We start from the raw sequence: 24,631 nt of genomic DNA on the forward strand, positions 1-24,631 counted from the left end.
CAGCGTGGGCACCCACGGCCAGGAAGGTCAGGCAGCTGCCCGGGCAGGCCCGGCCGGCAGCAGCGCAATGGGGCTGGACAGGCTGGTCCCACCTCACTTGACTCCCGTGCCCCGCTGCCCAGCACAGATGCCTGCCTCTCACCCGGGACACATCTGCCAGGGACGTCACGGCCACCAGCCCACTTGGGGCCGACCTCTGTGGGAGGGAAGTGCCGCCACGGGGAACAGAAAAGGCTTTGACAGTTCCCGTGCTAAGGACGGTCCGGCTTGTCCTCGTTCTCTGCAGTGGCTCGTGGAGGCCTGCACCTGGCACAGTGGGAAGAGAGGATAGGGCACGCACAGGGCAGGGGCAGCACCGGCAGGGCGACGGCCAGCGACCCAACCCGAGGACAATCGGGGCTGACACTGCCTTCCCACCAAGTCACCTCGTCACACTGGGAGGGCCACACCCAACCGACGCAGGCCCGAGTTTTGGTTTCCTGTGAGACACCCTGTGGGTTTCCAGATGCTTCGCTTCTTTTCTTTTCTTTTCTTTTCTTTTCTTCCTTTGGAGAAGTTTGTGCTATAGGGCACGTGTGCTCCCCAGAAAAGACAGAGAGAGACATAGAGACAGAAAACGAGAAATCACCCCCCGGGGGGGATGGCCACGCCACAATCCCTTCTCCTCCATTCTCCTCTCGGGATCTTGGGCACGCACGCACACACACCCGGCGTGAGTTTAAGCCACTGGGTCAGGGACTCGAACCACGGTCGACTACATGGGAGTCCAGTGACACAGCCATTACGCCAGCTGCTGGTCCCCCAGATGCCTTTCAAACACAAAAAAATACATAGTGACTATAAACACGAAAGGTCTCCACTCAGCTTTGGAGCGGCCGGTGTGTGATCTGAGTCGGAAGGTGAAGAGAGGCCTCTTCCTCTGTCAAAACCAGAAGCTCCTTAACTCCCAGGACACCTTATCTCTGCTAGCTAGCTGGACCACTCCTCCAGGCTGGCACCCAGAATGCTGGTCAAGTTACAATAGAGCCCAAAGGCAGGAAGAGGCTAAGGAGGCCCGGACTTCTGTGAGGAAGGGTGGTGACGAGCTTTTTCTCTCACCCCGAGCTCCCCGGCTGCCCAGGCCAGAGCAGGGAGCAAACTGATTGTCCAAGCCTCATCACTGACCCAGAGCAGAGCCCCAGCTTCCAGGACAGCACTTGCCCTCCTGGGATGAGAGTCTCAAGAGAATCCCACACAGGAAGCTGATTCTGCGGGATTAAAAGATCAGAGGGGAGAAGGCCAGAAGGGATGGGGAAGCGTCCTTTCCATCCTTTCCGGGCTGAAGCAGACCCACCCGACAGGTCCAGCCAGGTCCAGCCAGGTCCAGCCAGTGCTGACAGCTCTCTCTTACCCCTCTGAGCTTTTTGGTGTCTGAATAACAACCCCTTTGTCCCCAGAGTTACCCCGGGGCTCAGGGGGACCACAGGTGTATTATGGCTGGCCCAGGGCCAAGGAGCAGAACACACACTGGGCAGTGGCCATCCCCTCTCTGCCTGCCTGCGGGGGAAGGCGCAGATGAACCACATTGATTCCCAGCCAGGATCTTCTTCATTGTTGCTGAGATTTTTGCTATAGGACACGTGTGCTCCTCAGAGAGACGGAGAGAGAGAGAAAGCAAGAAGATGACCACGCTGCAATCCCTTCTCCTCCATCCTCCTCTAGGGATTCTGGGCATGCACGCACATGCCGGGTCCAGGACTAGAACCATGGTTGACTACTTAGGAGCCCAGCCATCTGCTGGTCCTCCCAACCAGGGTCTCTGAAGGAAACATTTGGTGTGGAAGGCCAGTTTCTAGGTTTCTTTTTAAAGGTTTCTTTCTGTCTTCCGTGAACAAGAGACAGTGTGGCCCCTACAACAGGACCCTCACACTACAGTCTACCCCACCTCGACCGGCTCCAGATCCTGAGCACACGCGTGTGTGACACACTCAGGGAGGTCTCAGGAGTGTCAGCCTCACAGAGCCTCGCCTTTTACCAGCACACCCCCACCTGGCCCCAACTTTGGACATTTCGTAGTCACTTTGTTTGTTTGAGAGAGATTTTTTGCTATAGGACACGTGCACTTACACGTGAGACAGAGAAAGACAGAGGGAGAGAAAGCGAGAAGTCATCCCCCAGGCCGCTGGCCACACCACAGTCCCTGCTCTTCCATTCTCCTCTCAGGATTTTGGGCATGTGCACACACACGTGCCCAGCGAGAATTTCAAGCCTCCGGGTCCAGGACTAGAACCACTGTCAGACATGTGGGAGTTCAGCGCCTTAACCACCATACCACCTCCTGGCCCCACTTTTTGGGATTTTTAACACTCAAAGGGAAACCGAGTCTAAGCAGGCAGAGACCTGGTGCCTGGTCTCTCTCACAGGGCACAGTGGCTGCAGGCTAGCACAGAGGTGGGGCAAGAGGGTGAGGACCTGCTCCCTGCCCGTGCTGGCCACAGCCTGTCCGTCACACACGGGAGGGCAAGCAGCTCTCCCGAGGGTCTCTCTGCTCCTGCCAGGACCCACAGGGACAGAAAGAGGATGCTGTTGGTTGGCGTAATGGCTATGTCGCTGGACTCCCAGGTAGTCGACCACAGCTCATGTCCCGGACCCGGTGGCTTAAACTCATGCCAGGTGCATGTGCGTGCGTGCCCAAGATCCCGAGAGAATGGAGGAGAAGGGAATGCGGCGTGGCCATCCCCCCTGGGAGGTGATTTCTTGCTTTCTGTCTCTGTCTCTCTTTCTGGCGAGCACAGATACCCTATAGCAAAAATCTCTCCCAAAAGGAAGGAAGGAAGGAAGGAGAGAGAGAGAGAGAGAGAAAGAAAGGGAAAGAAAGAAAGAAAGAAAGGAAGGAAGGAAGGAAGGAAGGAAGGAAGGAGGAAACAGAACAGCTTAATGCTCTTTGGCTTCAGGGCTGTGGGAGCGGGGCGTGACGTGCTGGTTTTCAGACTCATACATCCATCTGGATGCCTTTCGTTGTGTTGTTCTGTTTACAACTTAGAGTGCACGTGCACTGAGCAGAGAGCCAGAGAAGGAGGAATCATCCCCAGTGGGGCATGGTCATGCCGTAGTCCCTTCTCCATCCTGTTGGGATCTGGGACACACACACACACACACACACAAACACACGCGCGCGCGCACACACACAGTTGACATGTTTTTCAAGCCTCCTGGGTCAGAAAGTGAACCGTGGTCAGCCACGTGACATCCAGCTCCAGTAACCACTAGGCCACGGGAGAGGCCCAAGGTGAGGCTGAGACCCGGCTGAGCCCCGAGGATGAGGGCTGAGTCTCAGGCACCAGCGGGACGAGGGGGGAAGGAGAGGCACAGCTCTGAGCCCCCTTCCTGACTCACGGGGCTGGCCGCCCTTTCTCTCTGCTCTGTCCTTCCAGGACGCCCCGGGCCCTCTACTGAGCAGGCACCACCCAGGCTGAGGGAGCCCTCCGGCTGGCATGCTTCCCAGCCATTCCACACCCTGGCTCAGGGGGCGGGGGTCACCCTAAGCCTTGGCTTCCTGATCTGACCAAGGAGGCCCACCCCAACCCTCATACTGCGAGCCCAGCAAACAGCAGCTGTTAGTATTCACCACCCTATCTTCCCCGAGGCCAGGTCAGGCACTTCCTGTACGTGTGGCCTCCGTGAGTTGATAACAGGGCCACCCGCTAGCTCCGTTTCCTCCTTCAAGGAAGGGCAGCGAGGGGCCAGCCCTGCGGGGCGGTGGTTAGGCGCTGTGATTGGGAGCGGGATGCCACGTGGCCGACCGCAGTTCAAATTCTATACCAGTGGCTTGAAATAAGCGCTGGGAGGATGTGAGTGCGCCCATAATCCTGACCCTGACGGGAAGGAGCGAGGGAGGGAAACAGACTGTAAGTGGCCACTCCCCAGCCGGTGCGATCATGCTCGCTGCCCTGTCACCCTGAGCACACGCAGCCTCTAGCAATAAAAACAGAGGGAGATGGAAGGGTTACGCCATTCGTATTTTGTTTACGTATGCCCCACTTCCTCCAGGAGAAGGGGTGAGGGGTCCGAGTGCGGGGCCCTGGGCTGCCCGGGAAGGTCTACCAGTGGGAAAGCCAGAGCTCTGGCTGGAGCAGCCGGGATCTGAGCTGCGACCAGGCCTTTCCATGGTGATCACACCCTGGAAACCCCCGCCTTCAGCCGCACCCCAGGGTACACCGTGACACAGTATTTACAAGCTTGTTTTCTTTCTCAGGCTGACTCATGTGGCTGCAACAGCTCCCTCCTGGGACAAACCAGGGCTGGCGTCAGCTGCCGTGCAGGGACACGGGAAACCTGTGGGGCCACGGTTCTCCCTTCCCTCCTAATCCCTGGGCATGGCCGTCTAACCCACACGCACACGCACACACACGCACACACACAAACACACACGGACCACTCACAACTCCCGACTCCAGCGAGAGGGGAAATGTGAGGTCGCCACCTGCCCTCACCTCCATCCCTGGCTCTCCCGAGAACCTGCATCCCACCCGCTGCCACGGACTCTCCTCATTCTCTCTGCGGTCCAGACTGGGGATGCTGTCCTCAGGGGCCAGCAGGTGGTGTGTTGGTTAAGGGCACTGGACTCCCACATGGCCGACCATGGTTCAAGTCCCGGACCTGGCAGCTTGCTTTCTCACTATCACTCTCCCTCTCTCTCTAGTAAAACTGAATACTACTACTACGAATAATAATAATAACAATAATAAATTAACAAAATTAAAATAAATACTTTAAAAAAATACAAAACTGACTAATGACATCGAGCCAGTTAAACAAAGGCTACCTAATTGCAGGCCGGGAGGAGTTCCATGCTGAAAACTGGCTGGAGGGAGGACTTGCCTGCCCACGTACATCGGGTGTCTGGGAGAGCTTCGGTGAGGAGGGCCATTTACGTAGAGCCGGCTAAGATGACAGGATCAGGGCCAGCAGGCGGCGTGGTGGTTGAGGCGCTGGACTCCCACATGGCTGACGTGGTTTGAGTCCCAGACCGGGTGGCTTGCTTTCTCACTTTCCCTCTCTCTCTGTCTCTGGTGAGCAAACATGCCCTATAGCAAATTTTAAATAACAACAAGAAATTAAATTAATAATTCTTTAAAAACTAAAAAGAGGCTCCGCCAGGAGGAGAATGCAGAGGAGCTGGGGAGGGACCAGTGTGCCGAGAAGAGGGAGGAGCACGTGCCAAGTCCTGAGGCAGGACACAGTCTGGGTCACCTCCTCCCGTGCAAGATGGCCCAGAGCTGGGCGGAACGGGTGACGACGTGGTGCAGACGAGGGCAGAGAGCTGGGCCAGGGTTAGACCTCTCTGGACCTGTGGGCCTGTTAGGCAGAACCTTACCACAAAGCCCCTTGAACTGAGGGGACCGTGGACGGGGCCACACAGCAGGGGCGCGCAAAGGGCGAGTGAGTGACCACTGCTCCCATCTACCGCCCGGGTCCCGCCTCCTGCAGATCAGTTGCAGCACTTAGAGAGTCTCTGTCTCCCTCTGGCATTGCACACACCCTTTAGCAATTAAAAAAAAAAATCTCACCATCTATTTTGCAGCCTCCAGTTTATAAGAAAAAAGCAGATAGGGAAATGTCTGTACCCACTTTTCAGAGGGAGAAAGTGAGACCTCATGTCGGGTGGGGACCCACCGCGTCGTGACCTCGTTCCTTTGAGCGTCACTTCATCTCTGAGTGTGCTTCTCGTCTATACGACAGGGAGAGAGGGGAGATGCTGGCCGGCACGTACCCAGTCCTGCAGACGAGCCCTCACTAGAACCTAGAAGCCCTGTCTCGGGCCTGGGGGGGCTTGGCCCAGCACAGTGCCACCTCCAGTAGCAGGTCTCCAGGTCCCCGGGGCTGAATCCTAGCCACGTCTTGTGTTCCCTGGTGGCTGGAGAGGACGAGAAGGGAGAAGCACCCGCGGGCAGAGCAGACATAGGACCCCCATGAGCCTGAGACGGCCTGGCCTCTGTGGAAACGCGGTTCGTGCCCTGCTGTTTCTTTATGGCCAGCAGCCCGAATACCCTCCTCAGTGAGAGCCCAGCTCCAGGAAGGAAATGACTGCTCTGGCTGCGATGCCGGAGCCCAAGCTAGAAACTGTCGGAGTTGCACAACCAAGACGAGTCTGCGTGAAAATTGTGAAACTTGGAAACAAAAAGGAAAGACGGTAGCCGCAGACGGGAAGAGAAAACCGAGGTGGCCTCCCAAATCTGATCCCTGAAGCATCTTGTGCTCCCAACTCAGCTGCCCTTGCAACCTCATAGCCTACTCCCCATTCCACACCGTGGCCACGGGGCAACAATGGGGCCCTCCCCAGGCAGAAGGCGTCCTGCAGCTTCCCTCTACTCCCCGGTGGAAGCCCTGGCTCAGGACCTGCTCAGCACAGGTGGCTGACCCCCCACCCCCCGGCCTCGGCCACTGCACTCCCTGCTGCCCTCTGACTGAGGCCTGTTTCCCGCCTCAGACATGGTCTTCCTGCCCTGGGGCTTTTGTGCACGCTGGCCCCTATGCCTGGCGGTGTCTGCTGGGTCCCTTGCTCCAAGCTGCCCTGCTCATCCTTCAAAAGGAGGCTCAGGTCTCACTTCTTCAGGGAAGCTCGCCCTGATCAGATCAACTCCACCTTCTCGTCTCCAGCCTACCCGCCCTGCTCCACCCAGAGCACTCACGCTATAGCTGGTTGTGTTATCCACAGGATGCTCCCGTCAATATTTACCTCCCCCCAGGGCCAGCAGGTGGCGTGGTGGATAAGGGCGCTGGACTCCCACATGGCCGACCGCAGTGTGAGTCCCAGACATGACGGCTTGCTGTCTCACTTTCCTCTCTCTCTCACTCTGTCCCTCTCTGGTCAAATTAAAATAATTATTAAAATACATGTACATATATATGTAAGATCGTAATAGTATTTACCTCCCCTACTGGATGCAAGCTCCTGGGGCCCAGGGCCTTGTCTGTGTTTTCCTGTGTCTCCAGCACCGGGCATGCAGGAGGTATCAATACATTTTTGAAGTTCCTCATTAACTCTGGTTCAGCTTCTGCACTTCGAACTCTACATGGGAGGGCTGAGGGTTTCCAGCCTCACCACCAACGGGTCAGCTCCTAAGCCAGCCTGTGGTGGCACTTCTCAGCCCCAGGCTCAGCACGGACTACAGCTGGTCCTCGGACTGGGAGCCCTGGCTGGGACACTCTGGCCTCTGCCGCAGGCCCCCAGATGCTAGCACATGGCACCGGGTCCCCTGGGAAGCCTGCTAGGTGGCCAAAGTCCCACTCAGGAGTAGGACTCCCGTCTTCACGCCACAGGGTAACGGAGGGCCCCCGGCCGCCAGAACCAGACTCCTCTCGTGCTGAGTGCGACCTGAACACTCAGTGCTGGCCTGGCCCCCAGGGTCTTCATCACGGGGTCCCCCATGAAGCCCGGCTATTCCACCATGGTCACTACTCCTCCAGAGCAGTGATTGCCAAGGCAGGCTGCTTTCATGGGGATATTAATAAGTACCTAATAAAAAATGGTTCTGTCGTCAAATATAAGTGGGAAACAACAGCCTACACAGGTTCCTTTTTGCAGGACTTATCAGAGCCTTGATACCGTGGCATGTATTGTAAACCTCCACAGGAAGGGGCTGTGATAGAGTCAGGGTTTCTCACGTTTAGTTATTTGTGAACTCTGTTTGCAGGGGATATCGTGCTGAACCCAGTTTTTTGTTTATTTTCAGATTTTTGTCATAGGGTAAGAAAGAGACTGAGGGGGAAAGTGAGGAATCAGGGATGGCCACACAGTATTCCCTCCTGCTCTATTCTCCTCTCGGGGCTGCAGACACACACGCGTGCCTGGCATGATTTTCGAGCCACCGCATCCAGGACTTGAACCACGGTCAGCTGGGTGAGATCCAGCACCTTGACCATTAAGCACCTGCTGGCCTGTGAACCTCTTCCAAGGCACGTGGCTTGGAAAATGCTTCTCCAGACTGGGACGTGCTGTCACGGAGGTCCTGCCCCATCACAACGTCCTAACTAGGGCATGGAGGCAGCGGTCCCCCTTCCTGTCCTGCCCCAGAGAGCGAGGCTTCGACTGAAACCCAGCTCTTCCCTGCCGGCTCAGGAGACGCACATCCGTGGAGACCTACTTCACAGCTGGGCTCGGCTGGAAGGTGGGAGGTAGAGAGGAGAGGAGAGGATGAACAAGGGCCAGGCAGGGGGAAAGGACTTTGCTGTCTTACAAAGAAGGACATCCAGAGAGCCCACTCATCACTGATGGAGAAAACTAGGAGGGCCAGCCCCAGAGCCTCGTGAGGGTTCAAATCCTGGCCCCGATGGCCTGAAAACCCTGACGGGATGGAGAAGTGAAAGGGGAGGGACTGCGGCGTGACCTGCCCACTGGGGCGTGCTTCCCCCCTTTCTCTGTCTCTAGGGAGCACACTCACTGACAAATAATGGTATAAGCATTTGAGGAGGAAGGGGGACGGGCGGGGCGGCGGGCGCAGAAACGAACACCACCCCCAGGAAGTTTGTGAGTGATAGCTAAATTGTTAAATGCCGGGTTGTCAGAAACGTCAGGGTGCATTTTTGCATAGAAAAACAGAAAAATCTGCATCATGACTTTACTGACAGCCCAACACAAAAACAGCAACGTAAGGACGTGATTTAAGACAGTCTGACGTGGCACGGCACCTACTCCCCATCTTCTAGTAATGACAAGTTTTACAGATGCACGCGTGAACTTCAGAAAGTTCATGGGAAAACAGACTCAAAGTATAAGTTTGTTCTGTTGCAAAAAAATCTGAAAACTAGGCCACCCAGTGGTGTGCTGGTTAAGGCACCTGGATCCCTCGTGGCTGACGGCACAGTTCGAGCCCTGGACCCAGCAGCTTGAAAAACTCACCAGGTACGTATGCATGCACGTTCAAACTCCTAAGAAGAGAATAGAGGAAAATGGATTACGGCATGGCCATCCTTCCTTTGGGGGGCGTACTTTCTCACTTGCTTTCTTTCTCTGTTTCTCTATCCTTAGAGAAATGAATAGATATACCTGGGAGCTAGCAGGTGGCGTGGTGGTTAGGGGCACTGGACTCCCACACGGCCAACCATGGTTTGAGTCCCAGACCTGGTGGCTTCCTTTCTCACTTTCCCCCTCTCTCTCTGTCTCTCTCTGGTCAAAATTGCAAAACAATAATAATAAATAAAGTTAAAATAAAATAATTATTTAAAAAAGAAATTAATAAATACACTTTATTTTTTAAGAATTATTAACCTTAGGGGCCAGCAGGTGGTTAAGGTGCTGAACTCCCACTATAGTTCAAGTCCCGGACTTAGAGGCTTGCTTTCTCACTTTCCCTTTCTCTCCCTGGTCAAGTTGAAAATAAGTAAATAAACAAATAAATAAAATTTGATAAATAACTCTTTTTAAAAAATCATTAACTTTATTAATAAGTCATTAATTTTATTTATTATTTTTTTAGAGGTTTTTGCTATAGGGCATGTGCGCTCACTAGAACGACAGAGAGACAGAAAGCAAGAAATCCCCCCCCAGGGGGAATGGCCACGCCACAATCCCTTCTCCTCTATTCTCTTCTTGGGATCTTGGGCACGCACGCACAAGCACCTGGCATGAGTTTAAGCCACTGGGTCCAGGACTTGACGGTCGACTACATGGGAGTCCAGCAACACAACCGTTACACCATCTGCTGATCCCAATTATCATCATTTTTAAAATTTGCTATAAGGCAAGTATGTTCAATAGACAGAGAGACAGAGAGAGAGAGAGATGGAAAGTGAGAAAGCAAGTCACCAGGTCCGGGACTCGAACCGTGGTCAACTACGTGGGAGTCTAGCAACACAACCGTTATACCATCTGCTGATCCCAATTATCATCATTTTTAAAATTTGCTATAAGGCAAGTATGTTCAATAGACAGAGAGACAGAGAGAGAAAGCGGGAAAGTGAGAAAGCAAACTGCCAGGTCCAGGACGCAAACCACAGTCGGTCATGTGGAAGTCCAGTGCCTTAACCACTATGCCACCTGCTGGCCCAAATAAACACGCTTTAAAGGAGGGAGAGAGAGAGAGAGAGAGATCGATGAACTCCAGTGGGTCACGACCACTCCAAGCAGGGGAGAAAAGGAAGACTCTGGGCCTGTAGCTGATGATCCAAGCTGACTGAGAATCACCACTTTGGGAAGAGTCAGCTTCAACAGGGGGAAAGGCGGAGGTCCTGCTCTTTCTTTCTTTCTTTCCTTTTTTTAGAGACTTTTACTGTAGGGTGCAAGTGCTCACCAGAGACAGACCGAAAGCAAGAAATCCCCCTCCCCCCTGGGGGGTGGCCACACCGCAATCCCTTCTCAATCCCTTCTCATCCGTTCTCCTCCTGGGGATTTGGGCACGCACGCACACCCACCTGGAGTGAGTGCTAAGCTGGTGGGTCTGAGATTCGAACCACAGCCAACAAGGTGCGAGTCCAGCGACATAGCCATTACGCCACCTGCTAGTCTCGGCTCTACCCTGTCTAATCACCCCCCCACCTCTCTCGGTTCCACTACTGAACCTCAGAGGAGAGTCGGGAGGCAGAGGTTGAACTACGAACACTGCCTTCCCATTCAACTTTCTGTTCCAGGCGACTTCGAGGGAGGCTCCAGGTCACCACATTCAATTAGGAGGACAGACAGGGCAGGCTGGGCCAGAAACTGCTGAGTAAAAGCGCAAACATTCCAGGGTTAACAATTAAGATATGTATCTAGAGTGTCTGCACTCTAAATGTGTGTGTGTGTGCTGTTGTTATAGAGTTATAAAATTGTACAAAATTATGACATATTTTGAACATTATCTTTAAAATTCAGTATTTTGAAACTTTGAAAGTTGTTTGTAAACTGTCAAGAATTATGGAGAAAAAAAGAATTATGGAGTATGAGCTAAAATTCTTTGCTATGTCAAGTAAATGTTTGTGGAAAAATGTAAAATAAAAACAAGTTGTAATGGAAAACAAAACAAATAAACAAACAAAAAAAGATATGTATCTAGGCTCGATCTTTGGCAGAGGTTACCGTAGCATAACTGATTTAGAAGCCAGAAGACCAGAAGCTTCTAGTCCTTGGAGAGAACTGTATTACCAAAGAAACCACAAGCCTGTCCTGATAAAACCTTGTGATTATTTGACCCCTACGGCTCGGCCTCAGCCCCCAAACCTGGCAGGAAGTGGGCTGTGGAAGTGAGTTCTCCGAGTTCCACTTCGGACGATGATGGTGTACAGGGAAACTCCACTCCCACCAAGACCCAGCCAGGAACCTCGGGGGCCCAGGTGCTGCAAGTGTGCCCCAACCTTAAATAACGGGGTAGCTCTACACGCTGTCCTCTACACAGCCAGGGAACCGTAATGAACAGCAACTCCCTGCGTATCCCAGGGGAACTAGGACAGAGGAGGTTGAATGCTCCCAACACAGACTGATAAACGTCTGACCTGACAGAATGCTAATAACCCTGATTCGGACATTACACATTAGACTGACGTGCTGAAAGTCACACTGTACCCCATAAATATGTACATTTATGGGACCAGCAGTTGGCATAACGGCTATGTCGCTGGACTCTCATGCAGTCTACTGCGGTTCGAGTCCCAGACCCAGTGGCTTAAACTCACGCCAGGCACATGTGCATGCCCAAGATCCCAAGAGGAGAATGGAGAAGGGATTGCGGCATGGCCATTCCCCCGGGGGAGGGGTGATTTCTCACTTTCTGTCTCTCTGTCTCTGTCTGTCTTTCTGGCGACTGCATGTGCCCGACAGCAAAAACCTCTCCAAAAAAAACAAGGTACAATTATTATGTATCAATTAAAACTTTTTTGTCATTATTTTATTATTATTACTATTTAATTTGGCCAGAGAGAGACAAGGAGAGAGAAGGAAAGTGAGAAAGCATGCTGTCAGGTCCAGGACTCAAACCATGGTCAGTCACGTGAGAGCCCAGGTGCCTTAACTACCATGCCACCTTCTGGTCCCTGATTAAAACTTTAAAAATAACCTTTCGGTGCATCACAACAGCCTTGGAGGATTATTAAAACAGAATGCTGAAGGAGCCAGCAGGTGGCATAGTGGTTGAGGCACTGGATACTCCCACATGATGACTGACTATGGTTCGAGTCCCAGACCCGATGGTTTGCTTTCTCTCTTCCCCCACCCACTCTGTGTGTGTGTGTGTGTGTGTGTGTATGTGAGATAAAATTAAAAATAAATGAGTGAATAAATAAAATTAAATAATTCTTTAAAAGAAAAAACAGAATGTTGAAGAGACTGGCAGATGGCACGGGAGTTAAGACACTGGACTCTCACATGGTCGAGTGCAGTTCAAGTCCTAGACATAGCAGCTTAAAAATCAAGCCAGGCTTGTGAGCACAAAATCCCAAGAGGAGAACAGAGAAGGGACTGCAGCATGGCCACCCTCCCAGCTTTTGTTTTCTGTGACGAGGTCTTGCTACGTTGCCCAAACCAAACTCAAACTTCGATCCTTCTCCTCAGCCTTCCTGAGTCACTGGGATTACAGGTACATGCCTTTTTAAATTAAGAACTATTTAATTTAGGGGCTGGTGGTTCAGGGCGCTGGACTCCCACATGGCCAACCCTGGTTCGAGTCCTGGACCTGATAGCTTGCTTTCTCACTTTCTCTCCCCGCCCCTACCCGCTCTCTCTCAGTCTGTTCCTCTCTGGTCAAATTTAAATAAATAAATAAAGTTAAATAAAGTACTTCTCTAAAAAAAAAAAAAAAAGAATTATTTAACTTATTTATTTATTCTTTAACTTACTTATTTTAAATTTGACCACAGACAGACAGACAGGGAGGAAGAGAGAGAAAATAAAGCAAGCAAGTCGCCAGGTCTGGGACTTGAATCGTGACCAGCCACGTAGGAGCCCAGTGCTCCCATCACCAAGGCACCTGCCAGTCCCGCAGGAGCATGAACGAGGCCTCCCACGTGGCGCCAGCCGGTACAGCACCGCGTCGCACCAGGGACTGCTGCAGCTGGGCCTTCAACTTGATTTCTTTCTTTTAGAATTATTTATTTAATTTTATTTATCATTATTATTATTTTTTAATTTGCTACGGGGCACTTGTTAGAGAGAGAGAGAGAGAAAGTGAGAAAGCAAACCACCAGGTCCAGGACTCGAACCACCGTCAGCTTCGTGGGAGTCCAGCACCTCAACCACCAGGCCACCTGCCGGCCCCTTCAGATTGATTGTTAAAGCCCTGTGTGAAGCAGTGGGCAGAGGACAGGTTCTCTAACCTCCGGAGATAGCCAAACCCCTTAGCAAAGGACCTTAAGCAAGTCAATGCAAAAAGAAGTTCAACTCACATCCGCCTTAGGAGAGGGAAGAGGCTCTGAGCAGGGAGCACGGAAACTCAACCGCTTCACCCGCCCTCTCCATTCACTCCCAAAGGTGACGGGATTTATATTTATAACACACTTTTCTGTTTCCTAGTGAAGAAAACATGATACATGAAGGGACGTGCCTTGCCCGAGGACTCAAAGCCATAGTGAGAACACCACCATCCTTCCATAACCGAGCACGGGGTTTGTGGAGACAAGCTCTGCCCCTCTTTCTGGGGGGATATGAATCAGGGTAAAGGGGAAGGAGGAAGAGGTTTGGGGAACCAAATGGAGACTTTTGCACACTGAGAGAGGGTCAGAGGAGTCGGGCCGGGAGCGCGGGGTCGGGGCCAAATCCTGAGCAAGGCTGAAGGCAGAGGCCGCCTGGCTGAGGCTCCCCAGTGAGGGCTCCCAGGTGTGGCCTCCAGCTTCCAGCAGCAGCCTTGTGGCCCCGGGCAGGTCCCTCGGCCCTCCTTGGTGGGCAGGGGCCCCTGTGGCCAAGCCCTCAGCAGCAGACCTAGCGCACCGAGTATCCAGTCAGCACCGGCTTAAAGCGTCACACGGACGGCTCAGCCACGGCAGCGCGAGGGAGGACAGGGCCACGTGAGAGCCAGCGTGGGCTCCTACCCCACCCCGACACGCGGGATGGCGGTCCACACCTGCAGTCCTGGCTAACCGGGAGGCTGTGGCAGGTCATGACAGGGTGAGATCCTGTCAAAATACCTCCTCCCTTCCTGTCTCCCTCTCAAGCTCGCTCTCACTTTCTCTCTCATAAAATTGCTTTTAAAAAGATGATTAGGGGGGGGACCAGCAGTTAGCGTAATGGCTATGTCGCTGGACTCCCACGTAGTCGACCACGGTTCGCGTCCTGGACTTGGTGGCTTAAACTCACGCCGGGCGCATGTGTGTATGTGCCCAAGATCCCGAGAGGAGAATGGAGAAGGGATTGCGGCGTGACCATCCCCCCTGGGGGGTGATTTCTCACTTTCTGTCTCTCTGTCTCTCTCTGTTTGTCTGGCGAGCACACGCAGCCTATAGCAAAAACCTCTAAAAAAAAAATTAAAATTAAAAAAAAGAAAGTAAGATGATTAGGGGCCAGCAGGTGGCGCAGTGGTTAAGGGCACTGGACTCCCACACGGCCAACCATGGTTCGAGTCCTGGACCTGGAGGCTTGCTTCCTCACTTTCTATCTTTCTGTCACTCTCGCTCTATCCCTCTCTGGTCAAAAATGTAAAAATAACTAAATAAAGTTAAATAAAATAATTCTTAAAAAAGATGATTAAAGTGTCACAGTGAGGAGTCAGCAGATGGCGTATGGTTATGCTGCTGGACTCCCACATAGTCAACTGCGATTGGAGCCCCTGACCCGGTGGCTCAAAACTCACGCCGGGCGTGTGTGCATGCATGCCCATGATCCTGAGAGGAGAATGGAGAAGAAGGGGTTGTGACGTGGCCATTCCCCCTGGGGGGTGATTTCTCCCTTCCTGTCTCTCTCTTTTTGGTGAGCTCACATGCCCTATAGCAAAAACCTCTTCAAAAAAAAAAAAAAATTCTCCCTGAAGCTGACCCACGTCGGAAGGTTCTGAGTTCGCATCCCAAGGTCTCCTAGAGTAACTCAGGTCTGTGTGTATCCATGATCCGGGCTGACTGAGGGTAGATCTTGGCGTCAAGGCCCTGTTGGGGGTGCTGTCTCTGTCTCTCCTTCACTCTCCATCTCTTTTTTTTAAGAGAATTATCTGGGGCCAGCAGGTGGTGTGGTGGTTAAGGGCACTGGACTCCCACAAGGCTGACTGCAGTTCAAGTCCTGGACCTGGCGGCTTGCTTTCTCTCTCTCTTTCTTTGGTCAAATTAAAATAAATAAAGTTAAATAAAATAATTATTTTAAAGAAAAGAATTATCCATTTTATTTTATTTATTTATTATAATTCAATTTGACCAGAGAGAGAGGAAGACAGGGAGTGAGAAAGTAAGCTGCCAGGTGTGGGATTCGAACCATGATCAGCCATGTGGGAGTCCAGCACCTCAACCACCACACCACCTGCTGGCCTTTCTCCATCTCTTTCCTATGGAATAAGAAAGCTTTTCTTTTTAATCTGAAAAACACCTAAGGGGGCACTCACTCACTAGCCATTCCTCTAACACGGGAATACAGAGGGGCTGAGCCAGGGTCACAGCTGAGCTGAGGGGGCACCGGCCACACCAACCCGCTGAAATGCCAAGTGGTACCAACGTAGGGCGACTGTCCCCTCATTGGACGAGGGTGAGGCCTTCCTTGACCACCCCACCCTGGGAGGCGCCCCAGCTGGTCAGTTTACTGTGCACTGTTGCTTGTTTTCCTGTTTGTTAACCTCCACACCAGCCTGCTCTCCACGGGGAGGGCCTGCTGCTCGGCCTACACTAGATTCTAGAACCTAGGACGGCACCAGGCCTCGGGCAGACGCACAGGAAACACCGGCCCCACGCTGCAGACCCCTCTCCCCACCGCCTTCGCTGAGCACCGGCTGAACCCCAGGCCCAGCACGTACCCCACTCCTCCCATCTCACAGCACCCTTCAAGGGAGAGAAGCATGAACACTGGCTAAATACCGCCACACGATCAGCTCCCCTGTGGGACGGTACCATGGTAATACTGATGTCAATCTCAAGGTAAACCTGTCAACGGATACACGGACTCTCAACCCAGCCATCCTAGGGTGCTAGAAGGTCACCCTACAACTACTCACACGTGTGCAAACCATGTACATACAACAGCGCATAGCATGACGTTGCAGAGAAAAGAAAACGCTAGAAGAAAACTGAACACCTACAGATAGGAACCAAGTTTAGTACGTCATAGTACATCCGTCAAAGGAATATAATGCAGCTGTTAAAAACAATGGGTCAGGCGCTAGCAGGCAGCGCAGCGTGGTGGTTAAAGGCACTGGACTTCCACATGACCAACTGCGGTGACTACAGTTCGAGTCTCAGAGCTGGTGGCTTGCTTCCTCACTTTCCCTCTCTCTGTTTCTCTCTGGTCAGAATGAAAAAGAATAATGTTAAATAAATGAAGTTAAATAAAATAATTCTTAAAAAAAAAAAGAGTAATTAATTTTTCAAAATTTGTTCAGATAGGCTCTATGGCTTAAGGGAGCCAGATCCCACATGGCCGACCATGTGGTTTGAATCCTGGACATGTGGATTGGAGAAAAACACTCCAGATGTGCGCACGCCTGCCCCAAATCCTGACAGGACAGAGAAATGAAGGGACTGCTGTGTGACCACACCCCAGTGCAGGGCGCTTTCTCTCTCCCTGTCCCTGGCGAGCAAACATACTCTCCGACAAATTAAAAAAGGGGCCGGCAGGTGGCGTGGTGGCTAAAGGTGCTGGATTCCCACATGGCTGACTGTGGTTTGAGTCCCAGATCTGGCAGCTTGCTTTCTCGCTTTCCCTTTCTCTCTCTCTCTGTCTGGTCAAATTAAAAATAACAACAAATGGAATTAAATAAATAAATAATTCTTTAAAAAAAAAAACAAAATCAAGATCTATTACTGTGTGACAAAAGCACACAACCCTCTGTATGAGAACGGGCCGGTCACAGTGACACCTGTAGAGGGCGCCACTGCACTGCGGCCATCTGTGGAGTAGATACCTCAAAGCCGAACAGGACAAAGGGACTACAGTAACGTCTGCCTCCCACGTCTGCCTCCCACCTCCCTCGCTGGGTTCCCTGGCCACCGGTTCCCATTTACTCTGCAGAGTAAACGCACTCATTAAAACTAAAAAAATTAGGGACCAGCAGGTGGCGCAGTGGTTAAGGCACTGGACACTCCCATATGGCTGACCACAGTTCAAGTCCCAGATCTGGCGGTTTGCTTTCTCACTTTCTCTTCTCCCCCCCAAACCCCGTGTGTGTGTGTGTGTGTGTGTGTGTGTGTGTGTGTGTCTGTCTGGTCAAATTAAAATAAAATAAATACATTAAAATTAAATTAAAAAATTAAATTAAAATTAAAAGATTAAGAGGCACCAGCAGGTGGCATGGTGGTTAAGGTGGCTGGATTCCCACATGGCCGACCACAGTTAAGAGTCCCAGACCCTGGCTAGGGAGTCTTGCTGGGTGCGTGTGCCCAGGGTCCCGAGAGGAGAAAGGAGGAGAGGGGATTGGAGTGTGGCCATGCTTGGGACCGGGGGCGTGGGGAGTGGTTTCTCACTTCCTCTGTCTCTCTCCTCTCTGGTGGACACATGCAGAAACATACATACATACATGTTGATAACACAGAAAATAAGAGGAAGCGAGGCGTTAAGACTAGGGAAGGGAGCTGGCGCTGAAACTGCTCCGGGGCGGACTGAGTCCAGCCCAGAGCGCTGGGTTACTCACAGTTCAGGACGATCTGGGCGGCGCGGTAGAGCTCCAGGCGGCACAGGAGGTCCACCAGCTGCTGCACGGTGGCCTGCCGCATGCCCCACCACCACAGCCGCTCCCGGGTGAGCCCTGCACCCGCTCCATGGACCGGATCTTCCGCAGCTGGGTCAGGTCTGTGATCACGTAGGAGGCTGGGAGGGAAGCCAGAGGGTCGGTTTAGCAGAGGGTCGGAGCAGTCCCTGCACGGGAGGGTCCCACGCTAGCCCTCCCAGCCTGCGTCCAAACATCCTCCCAGCTCGCCTCCCTCGACACCCCAAATGCCCGGTTAGCTGAGGTCCACAGGAGGCCAAGTTATTGTGGGGACCAGAGCAGGAACACCTGACCACAAATACCAACTCTGCAGCCCGCGAGCCAGAGTGCAGCCGCTGGGAGTCCCAGCCACCGTCATTGCACTAGCGGGAGCCTGCAGGGGTGACAGCAGTCCACCTGCCCCCGCTTCAAGGATGGAAGCCCCTGCAGGAGGGAGGTCTGCTCGTGGCCTTCACTGTTACATGCCCTGAGCAAAGAAGAGTACCTGGCACAGCAAGGGTGGGACCAGGCCAGTGAGACGCCCATGCCCTGGCTGATCCTGCAACCACAGGCCCTGAGAGTGAGCTCAGCCTGGCCCCGGAGTCCCAGCACTGGAGGGGGTACTCAGAAAGCATGTGATGAGCAAATAAAGGCACCCACGCCCCACCTTCCTCACTGAAGTGCAGAAAGGCTCAACAGGGCCCCCATGGATAAAAAGCATTTGGCCACTTCTGAAGTACTGGACACTTTGCAGCGAGCTCCCATTGGCAACAATAAAAATAACGCATTCCTGGGACCAGCATGTGCATAATGGTTATGTTGCTGGACTCTCATGTAATCAACTGAGGTTCGAGTCCCGGACCTGCAGCTTAAAACTCATGGTGGGTGCGTGTATGTGTGTGCCCAAAATCCTGAGAGGAGAATGGAGGAGAAGGGATTGTGGCATGGCTATCACCTCTGAAGGGTGATTTCTTGCTTTCTCTCTCTCTGTCTCTCCAACAAGTGCACACACACTATAGCAAATATCTTTTATTTTTAAAGACTTACTTTATTTAACTTAATTTACTTATTCTTTTTTAATTTGACCAGGGAGAGACAGAGCAAGAGAGCAAGACAAAATGAGAAAGAAAGCCACCAGGTCTGGGACTCGAACCACAGTCAGTCGTGTGGGAGTCCAGTGCCCTTAACCACCACGCCACCTGCCGGCCCCAACACTATAGCAAAGCAGCTCATTTCAGGCCAGCAGAGGGTATGGTGACTAAAGGTGCTGGACTCCCACATGGCCAACTGCGGTTTGAGTCCTTGACCCGGCGCCTTGCTTTCTCACTGTCCCTTTCCCTCTCTCTGGTCAAACTTCAAAAATAATAACAAATGGAATTAAATAAATAAATAACCCTTTAAAAAATAAAAAGGGTACTGGATCCCATATGGCTGACTCCATGGTTCAAGTCCCAGTCCCAGCACCTTGAAAAACACCAGGTGCACACGTGCAGGCCCAAAATCCCAAGAGGAAAATGACCAGGTGCACATGTGCAGGCCCAAAATCCCAAGAGGAAAATGAACGCATGTCATCCCTGCTGGGGAGGGATTTATCACTTTCCTTCTCTCTGTCTGGTGACAGGCCCTATGGCAAAACGGCTGGGGAGAGATTTATCACTTTCCTTCTCTGTCTGGTGACATGCCCTATGGCATAAGTCTTTAAAAAAAAAAAGTAATAAATAATAATAATGGGGACCAGCAGGCAGTCTGGCAGTTAAGGCGCTGGACACTCCCACATGGAGGACCATGGTTCGAGTCCCAGACCTGGTGGTTTGCCTTCTCACTTTCCCTCTCTCTCTGTTTCTGTCTCTCTCTCTGGTCAAATTAAAATGAATGAATAAATATATATTTTTTTTAAAAAAAGGAAAATTCCAACACAGGTGAGTGGGGCTGAGTAGGGGAGGAGCAGGCAAGAGTCAAAGCCCTCACCACATAACGAAGGGCCTCTAAGGGCCTCGAATGGACGCTGGGCTACGGGATTTAACCTTGACCCTCAAAGCCAAGGCGGGCCAGGGATGACCTCAGAGCCAGGGATGATGGATGGAAGAGTTCAAACCCCTGCCCCCTGGATGGAAGGGCTGCTGTCACAGCCTCCTGCACAGAGAAGGCCTCAAGGTGCCTGCCCACTAGGGACGGAAAGTTCCTGAGTTGCAGCTTTAGTCACTGGAAACCCCAGCCAGATTCCTGGCCAGTGGGAAGTGATGTCAGCTAGGTCAGGGGCCGCTTCCAGCAGCTCAGGCACAGGAGCGGAGGGAAGGGGAAGGAACTCCTCCCCTCTCCGCACCCCTCTCACCCGGGGGAGGTGGCAGGATGTAATGGGAAGAGCAGGAGGCCCGGCCACGCTTGTGGCCACAGGAACACACCGCAGCCCCAAGCTCCGTGGGCTGCCGTTCTCCCACCAGTAAAGCAGGAAAACTAGGTAGCAGACGGCGGTGCCCTCCAGTTTAGCTATTCAGAGTCCATGAAAGTGACTGAGCTAGAGGCACTGACCCACTGACATTTAACCAGGCCTTCAACACGGGGTCAGGACAAAATGGCCGTCTTGGGGAAATGAGCCTGCCAAGTCTTTCCTCAGCACGGAAGGAATATCTGCTCTCTATGGAAACATTGGGGAGACCAGCAATTGGCGCAATGGCTACGTCGCTGGACTCCGATGTAGTTGACCGCGGTTCGAGTCCCGGACCCGGTGGCTTAAACTCACACTGGGCGCGTGTGTGAGCGTGCCCAAGATCCCGAGAGGAGAATGGAGGAGAAGGGATTGTGGCATGGCCATCCCCTCTGGGGGGTGATTTCTCGCTTTCTGTCTCTCTGTCTCTCTCTGTCTTTCTGGCAAGCACACACCCTATAGCAAAAACCTCTAAAAAAAAAAAAAAAAAGATGTAGTTAATTGTAGTCATTCATTCAGTCATTTTTTTCATTTGACCAGAGAAAGACAGACACACAGAGAGAAGGAAAGTGAGAAAGCAAGCCACCAGGTCTGGGACTCGAACAGTGGTCAGCCCTGTGGGAGTGTCCAGCACCTTAACCACCACGCAACCTGCTGGGCCCAGATGAGCCACTTGTAAGAGGCCCCTGGGGTAATTTTGTCACACACATCAGCTGGGTTCAACTAGCTACTCCAGCCCTGACGGCAACCAGCACAGGGAGACCTTCCTTCCAAGTCTGAGTTCCTGGACGGCAGGAGTTCGCCCGAGGCCGTGGAAAACCTCGCTCACCTCCAGTCCTCCAGAGCAGAGACAACAGAGCCTCCTGAAATGACCTGTGCTAGGGTCAGATGCCTTCTCTGCACCCAGACCCTTCCGAGGGGGACTGTGGAGGACCACTCCACATCACACCCCCTCTGAGGGTGCTATAACAGATGAGGAAACTGAGGGCTCGGAGAGGGCCAGTCACCTGCCCAAGTGACACAGCGGGCAGGGGCCGGGCAGGGCTGTGCACCAAGCCAGCCACACATGAGTGAACAAGACGGGGAGCCCCTGGCCCGTGCAGCACACCCTGAGTGGGCGAAGCTGTAGGTACCTGGGCTCCAAAACGCTTTTCTTCCCCCAAGGGCAAAATTGGAAGAGCAAGAATCATAGAAAAATGAACGAAAAACCACCACATTACCCGCCAGAAAGTGTCAAAGCCAGACGAGCATGCATGGCTGTGGCCCTGGGGTTTTCTGAGTCACTTTGGAGCTCTTCCCACACCCCCACACTCTCCCTCGAAACCACAATCAGCTCTGGGAGATCAACTTTTTCTTGTTTTTAAAGAATGATTTAACTTTATTTATTTACTTATTTTAATTTGACCAGAAAGGGACAGAGTGAGTAAGAGACAGAGACAGAGGGAGGGAGAAAATGAGAAAGCAAGCCGCCAGGTCTGGGACACAAACCGGGGAATCGAACTGCAGCCAGCCATGTGGGAGTCCAGAGCCCTTAACCACCATGCCACCTGTCAGCCCAATCTTTTCCTTTTTTTAAGAGAGATTTTTGTTATGGGGGGTATGCACTCACCAGAGAGACAGCGAACGAGAGAGACTGAAAGCATGAAATCACTCTCCGAGGGGATGGCCACGCCACAGTCCCTTCTCCATTCTCCTCTCGGGATCTTGGGCACAGAGGCACACAACGCCTGGTGTGAGTTTTAAGCCACCAGGTCCAGGACTCGAACCGCGGTCAACTACATGAGAGTTCGGCAACAATAACTATTAATCCCCTCTGCTGGTCCCAAGAGAGAGGCCATCTTTTCCAAAATGACTCACAGAGGCCAAGATTTCTAGGACTCGAGGGACAATCACGACCACTCATTCAGCTGGAGAGGAAGAAGGGGGGGGGCACTACTGGCCCCCAGGTCGGCGATGCTGGGCTCGGGGAACACGGGAGGAAACCGACCCCGACCGGGTGAGGCCCCTGAGCTCGAGGCACTCACGTTCCGCAGGGAGACAGCCAAGAGCAGGTAAGGAACCAGGTAATGTGGAAGCACTTTCTGAGGAACAAGGGAAACGAGACACAGCAACGGGCTGGGGAGGCCCTCAGCCAAGGTGCCGAAAAGCACCCCAAAGACCTTCCGTCCCCAACCCTAAGGCTTGTGAATACGGCACCATACATGCCGAGGGGCCTTTGCAGATGGGACTGAGCTAAGGACTTTGTGATGAGCAGAGTATCCTGGATTATCTGGGCCAGTCCAGGTGAATGACCCGGAAGATGGGGCCGGCAGGTGGCGCGGTGGTTAAGGGCGCTGAACTCCCACATGGCTGGCTGCAGTTCAAGTCCCGGACCTAGTAGCTTGCTTTCTCACTTTCCCTTTCTCTCTCTCTCTGGTTAAAAAAATAACAAATAAAAATGAACGAATGAACGACCAGGGAAAATGTAAGGCAGGGCAGTTACGCAGTGCGCAGAGAAAGTCGGATCCCACATGGCCAACCAGGTTGAACTACGCCAGGCATGTATACACCCAGGACCCAGGCGGGCTGGAGGACTGGAGGAAAAAGGATCGTGCCGTGACCACACTCCACTGGGGGTCATTTCTTCCTCTTTCTCTTTCTCTCACTGACTCTTACATGCCCTCATCAAATGCCTTGGTATTAAAAAGATTAAAAAGCAGCAGCAGAGAGCAGAGACGGAGATTTGAAGATACTCCACTAGTCGCGTTGAAAATGGAGGACAGGTCGGGGGGCCAGCAGGTGGGGTGCTGGTTGAGGTGCTGGACTCCCACCTGGCCAACCATGGTTCGGGTCTGAATCGACCAACTTGCTTTCTCACTTCCCCTTTCTTTCTGTCTCGCTGGTCAAAATTTAAAAATAACAACAACAAATAAAATTATTTAAAAAAAAAAAAAAGAAAGAAAATGGAGGACAGGGTCACAGCTAAGGATGACCTCCGGAACTGTAAAATAATAACTTTGTCATAGGGTGCCTACACTCGCTAGAGAGAGACACACAGAGGGGTAAACTGAAATATCACCCTCCCAGGGGGATGGCTATACTACAACCCCTTCTCTTCCATTATCCTCTTGGGATTTTAGGCACACCCACCCGACATGATTTACCAGCCACTGGGTCCAGGACTCAAACCATGCTCAACCATGTGGGATTCCAGCACCTTAACCAACCTGCTGGCCCTAACTTTGTTGTAAGCTACTCAATTTGGGGTAGCTTGTTAAGGCAGCAAGAGGGGACTCATACAGACTAAAAAGCCAGCTATGGGGAGTGCAAGGAAGACTGTCCCAGACAGAGGGGCAGCAAGTGCAAAGGACCAAGAGGGCCAAGTGACTGGAGCAGGGTGAGCAAGGGAGGTGTGGAAGGAGGGGAGGACAGAGAGGTGAGGGAGGGTCAGGCTGAGCCAAGCTGGCAGGCCTGCAAGGAGTTGGGAGTACGTCCTCCACCACGAGGACCTCTGAAGACTGACAGCAACTCTGTGAGCAACCCCAAGGCCTACGGCCTCTGAGATACTCTCCAAAAAAGGCCACTGAGCACATGAAAAGCACTGGCCATCAGGAAAATTCAAATCAAAACCCTAATGAGCCCCTGCCCCATAGCACAGTGGTTAGCGCTGTGCATAGGGAGCTGAAGCGCACATGGCTGACTGTGGTTCAAATCCCAACCACTCCAGGGACTCGTGCACATATACCCAAAATCCTGACAGGAGGAAAAATTGAAGGAAAAATGGCTGCAGCATGACATACCCCACTAGGGGTGTTCTCTCATTCTCTCTCTCTCTCTCTCTCTCTCTCTCTCTCTCCCTGCTGAGCACACATGCCCGACAGCAAATTTTTAAAAATAAACAAAAAAGGGACCAGTAGATGGCATAATGGTTACATCACAGGACTCCCACGTAGTTGACCGTGGTTCAAGTCCCGGACCCGGCAGGTCCCATCAGATGCTGGCCCCATAATTCCGGTCATTAACATAGGCTGGCCCAGATAATCCAGGATATTCCGCTCATCACAAAATTCTTAACTCCGTCCCATCGCATCAGGCGCATGTGCGTGCGTGCCCAAGATCCCGAGAGGAGAATGGAGGAGAAGGGATTGCAGCGTAGGTAATTTCTCACTTTCTGTCTGTCTGTCTGTCTCTCTAGCAGGTACACACGTCCTATAGCAAAAATCTAAACAAACAGACAAATAAAAATGAAGACGTCACAAAGGCCCATAGACTGTACGATTCTGTTTATATGAACAGTCTGGAACAGACGATGCTTAAAGCTGGGAAAAATGGAGGGAGAGCAGGAGGTGGCGGGTAAGAGGGACGCAGTTTGTTTGGGGGCGACGAATGATCTACGACTGCACGAGGAGGCGAACGCACAGCTCCGGGGATCAGTAACTGCCCTGCTGTACGTGCCCTGAACGGCTGAACC

At 52.5% G+C, this 24,631-nt stretch overlaps 1 protein-coding gene across 1 annotated transcript in view; it reads right to left on the reverse strand.

Moving 5' to 3' along the window:
- The window catches only part of IRAK2 (interleukin 1 receptor associated kinase 2), an 81,242-nt gene that overhangs the window by 52,364 nt on the left and 4,247 nt on the right, over positions 1–24,631 (reverse strand). Inside the window, 2 exon segments of the mRNA XM_006151995.2 lie at positions 17,703–17,813; positions 17,816–17,878. Of these exon segments, the coding sequence (XP_006152057.1) occupies positions 17,703–17,813; positions 17,816–17,878 (174 nt within the window).

This window comes from Tupaia chinensis, unplaced genomic scaffold, assembly GCF_000334495.1.
Source record: "Tupaia chinensis unplaced genomic scaffold, TupChi_1.0 Scaffold000333_1, whole genome shotgun sequence".
Taxonomy (NCBI): Eukaryota; Metazoa; Chordata; class Mammalia; order Scandentia; family Tupaiidae; genus Tupaia; species Tupaia belangeri.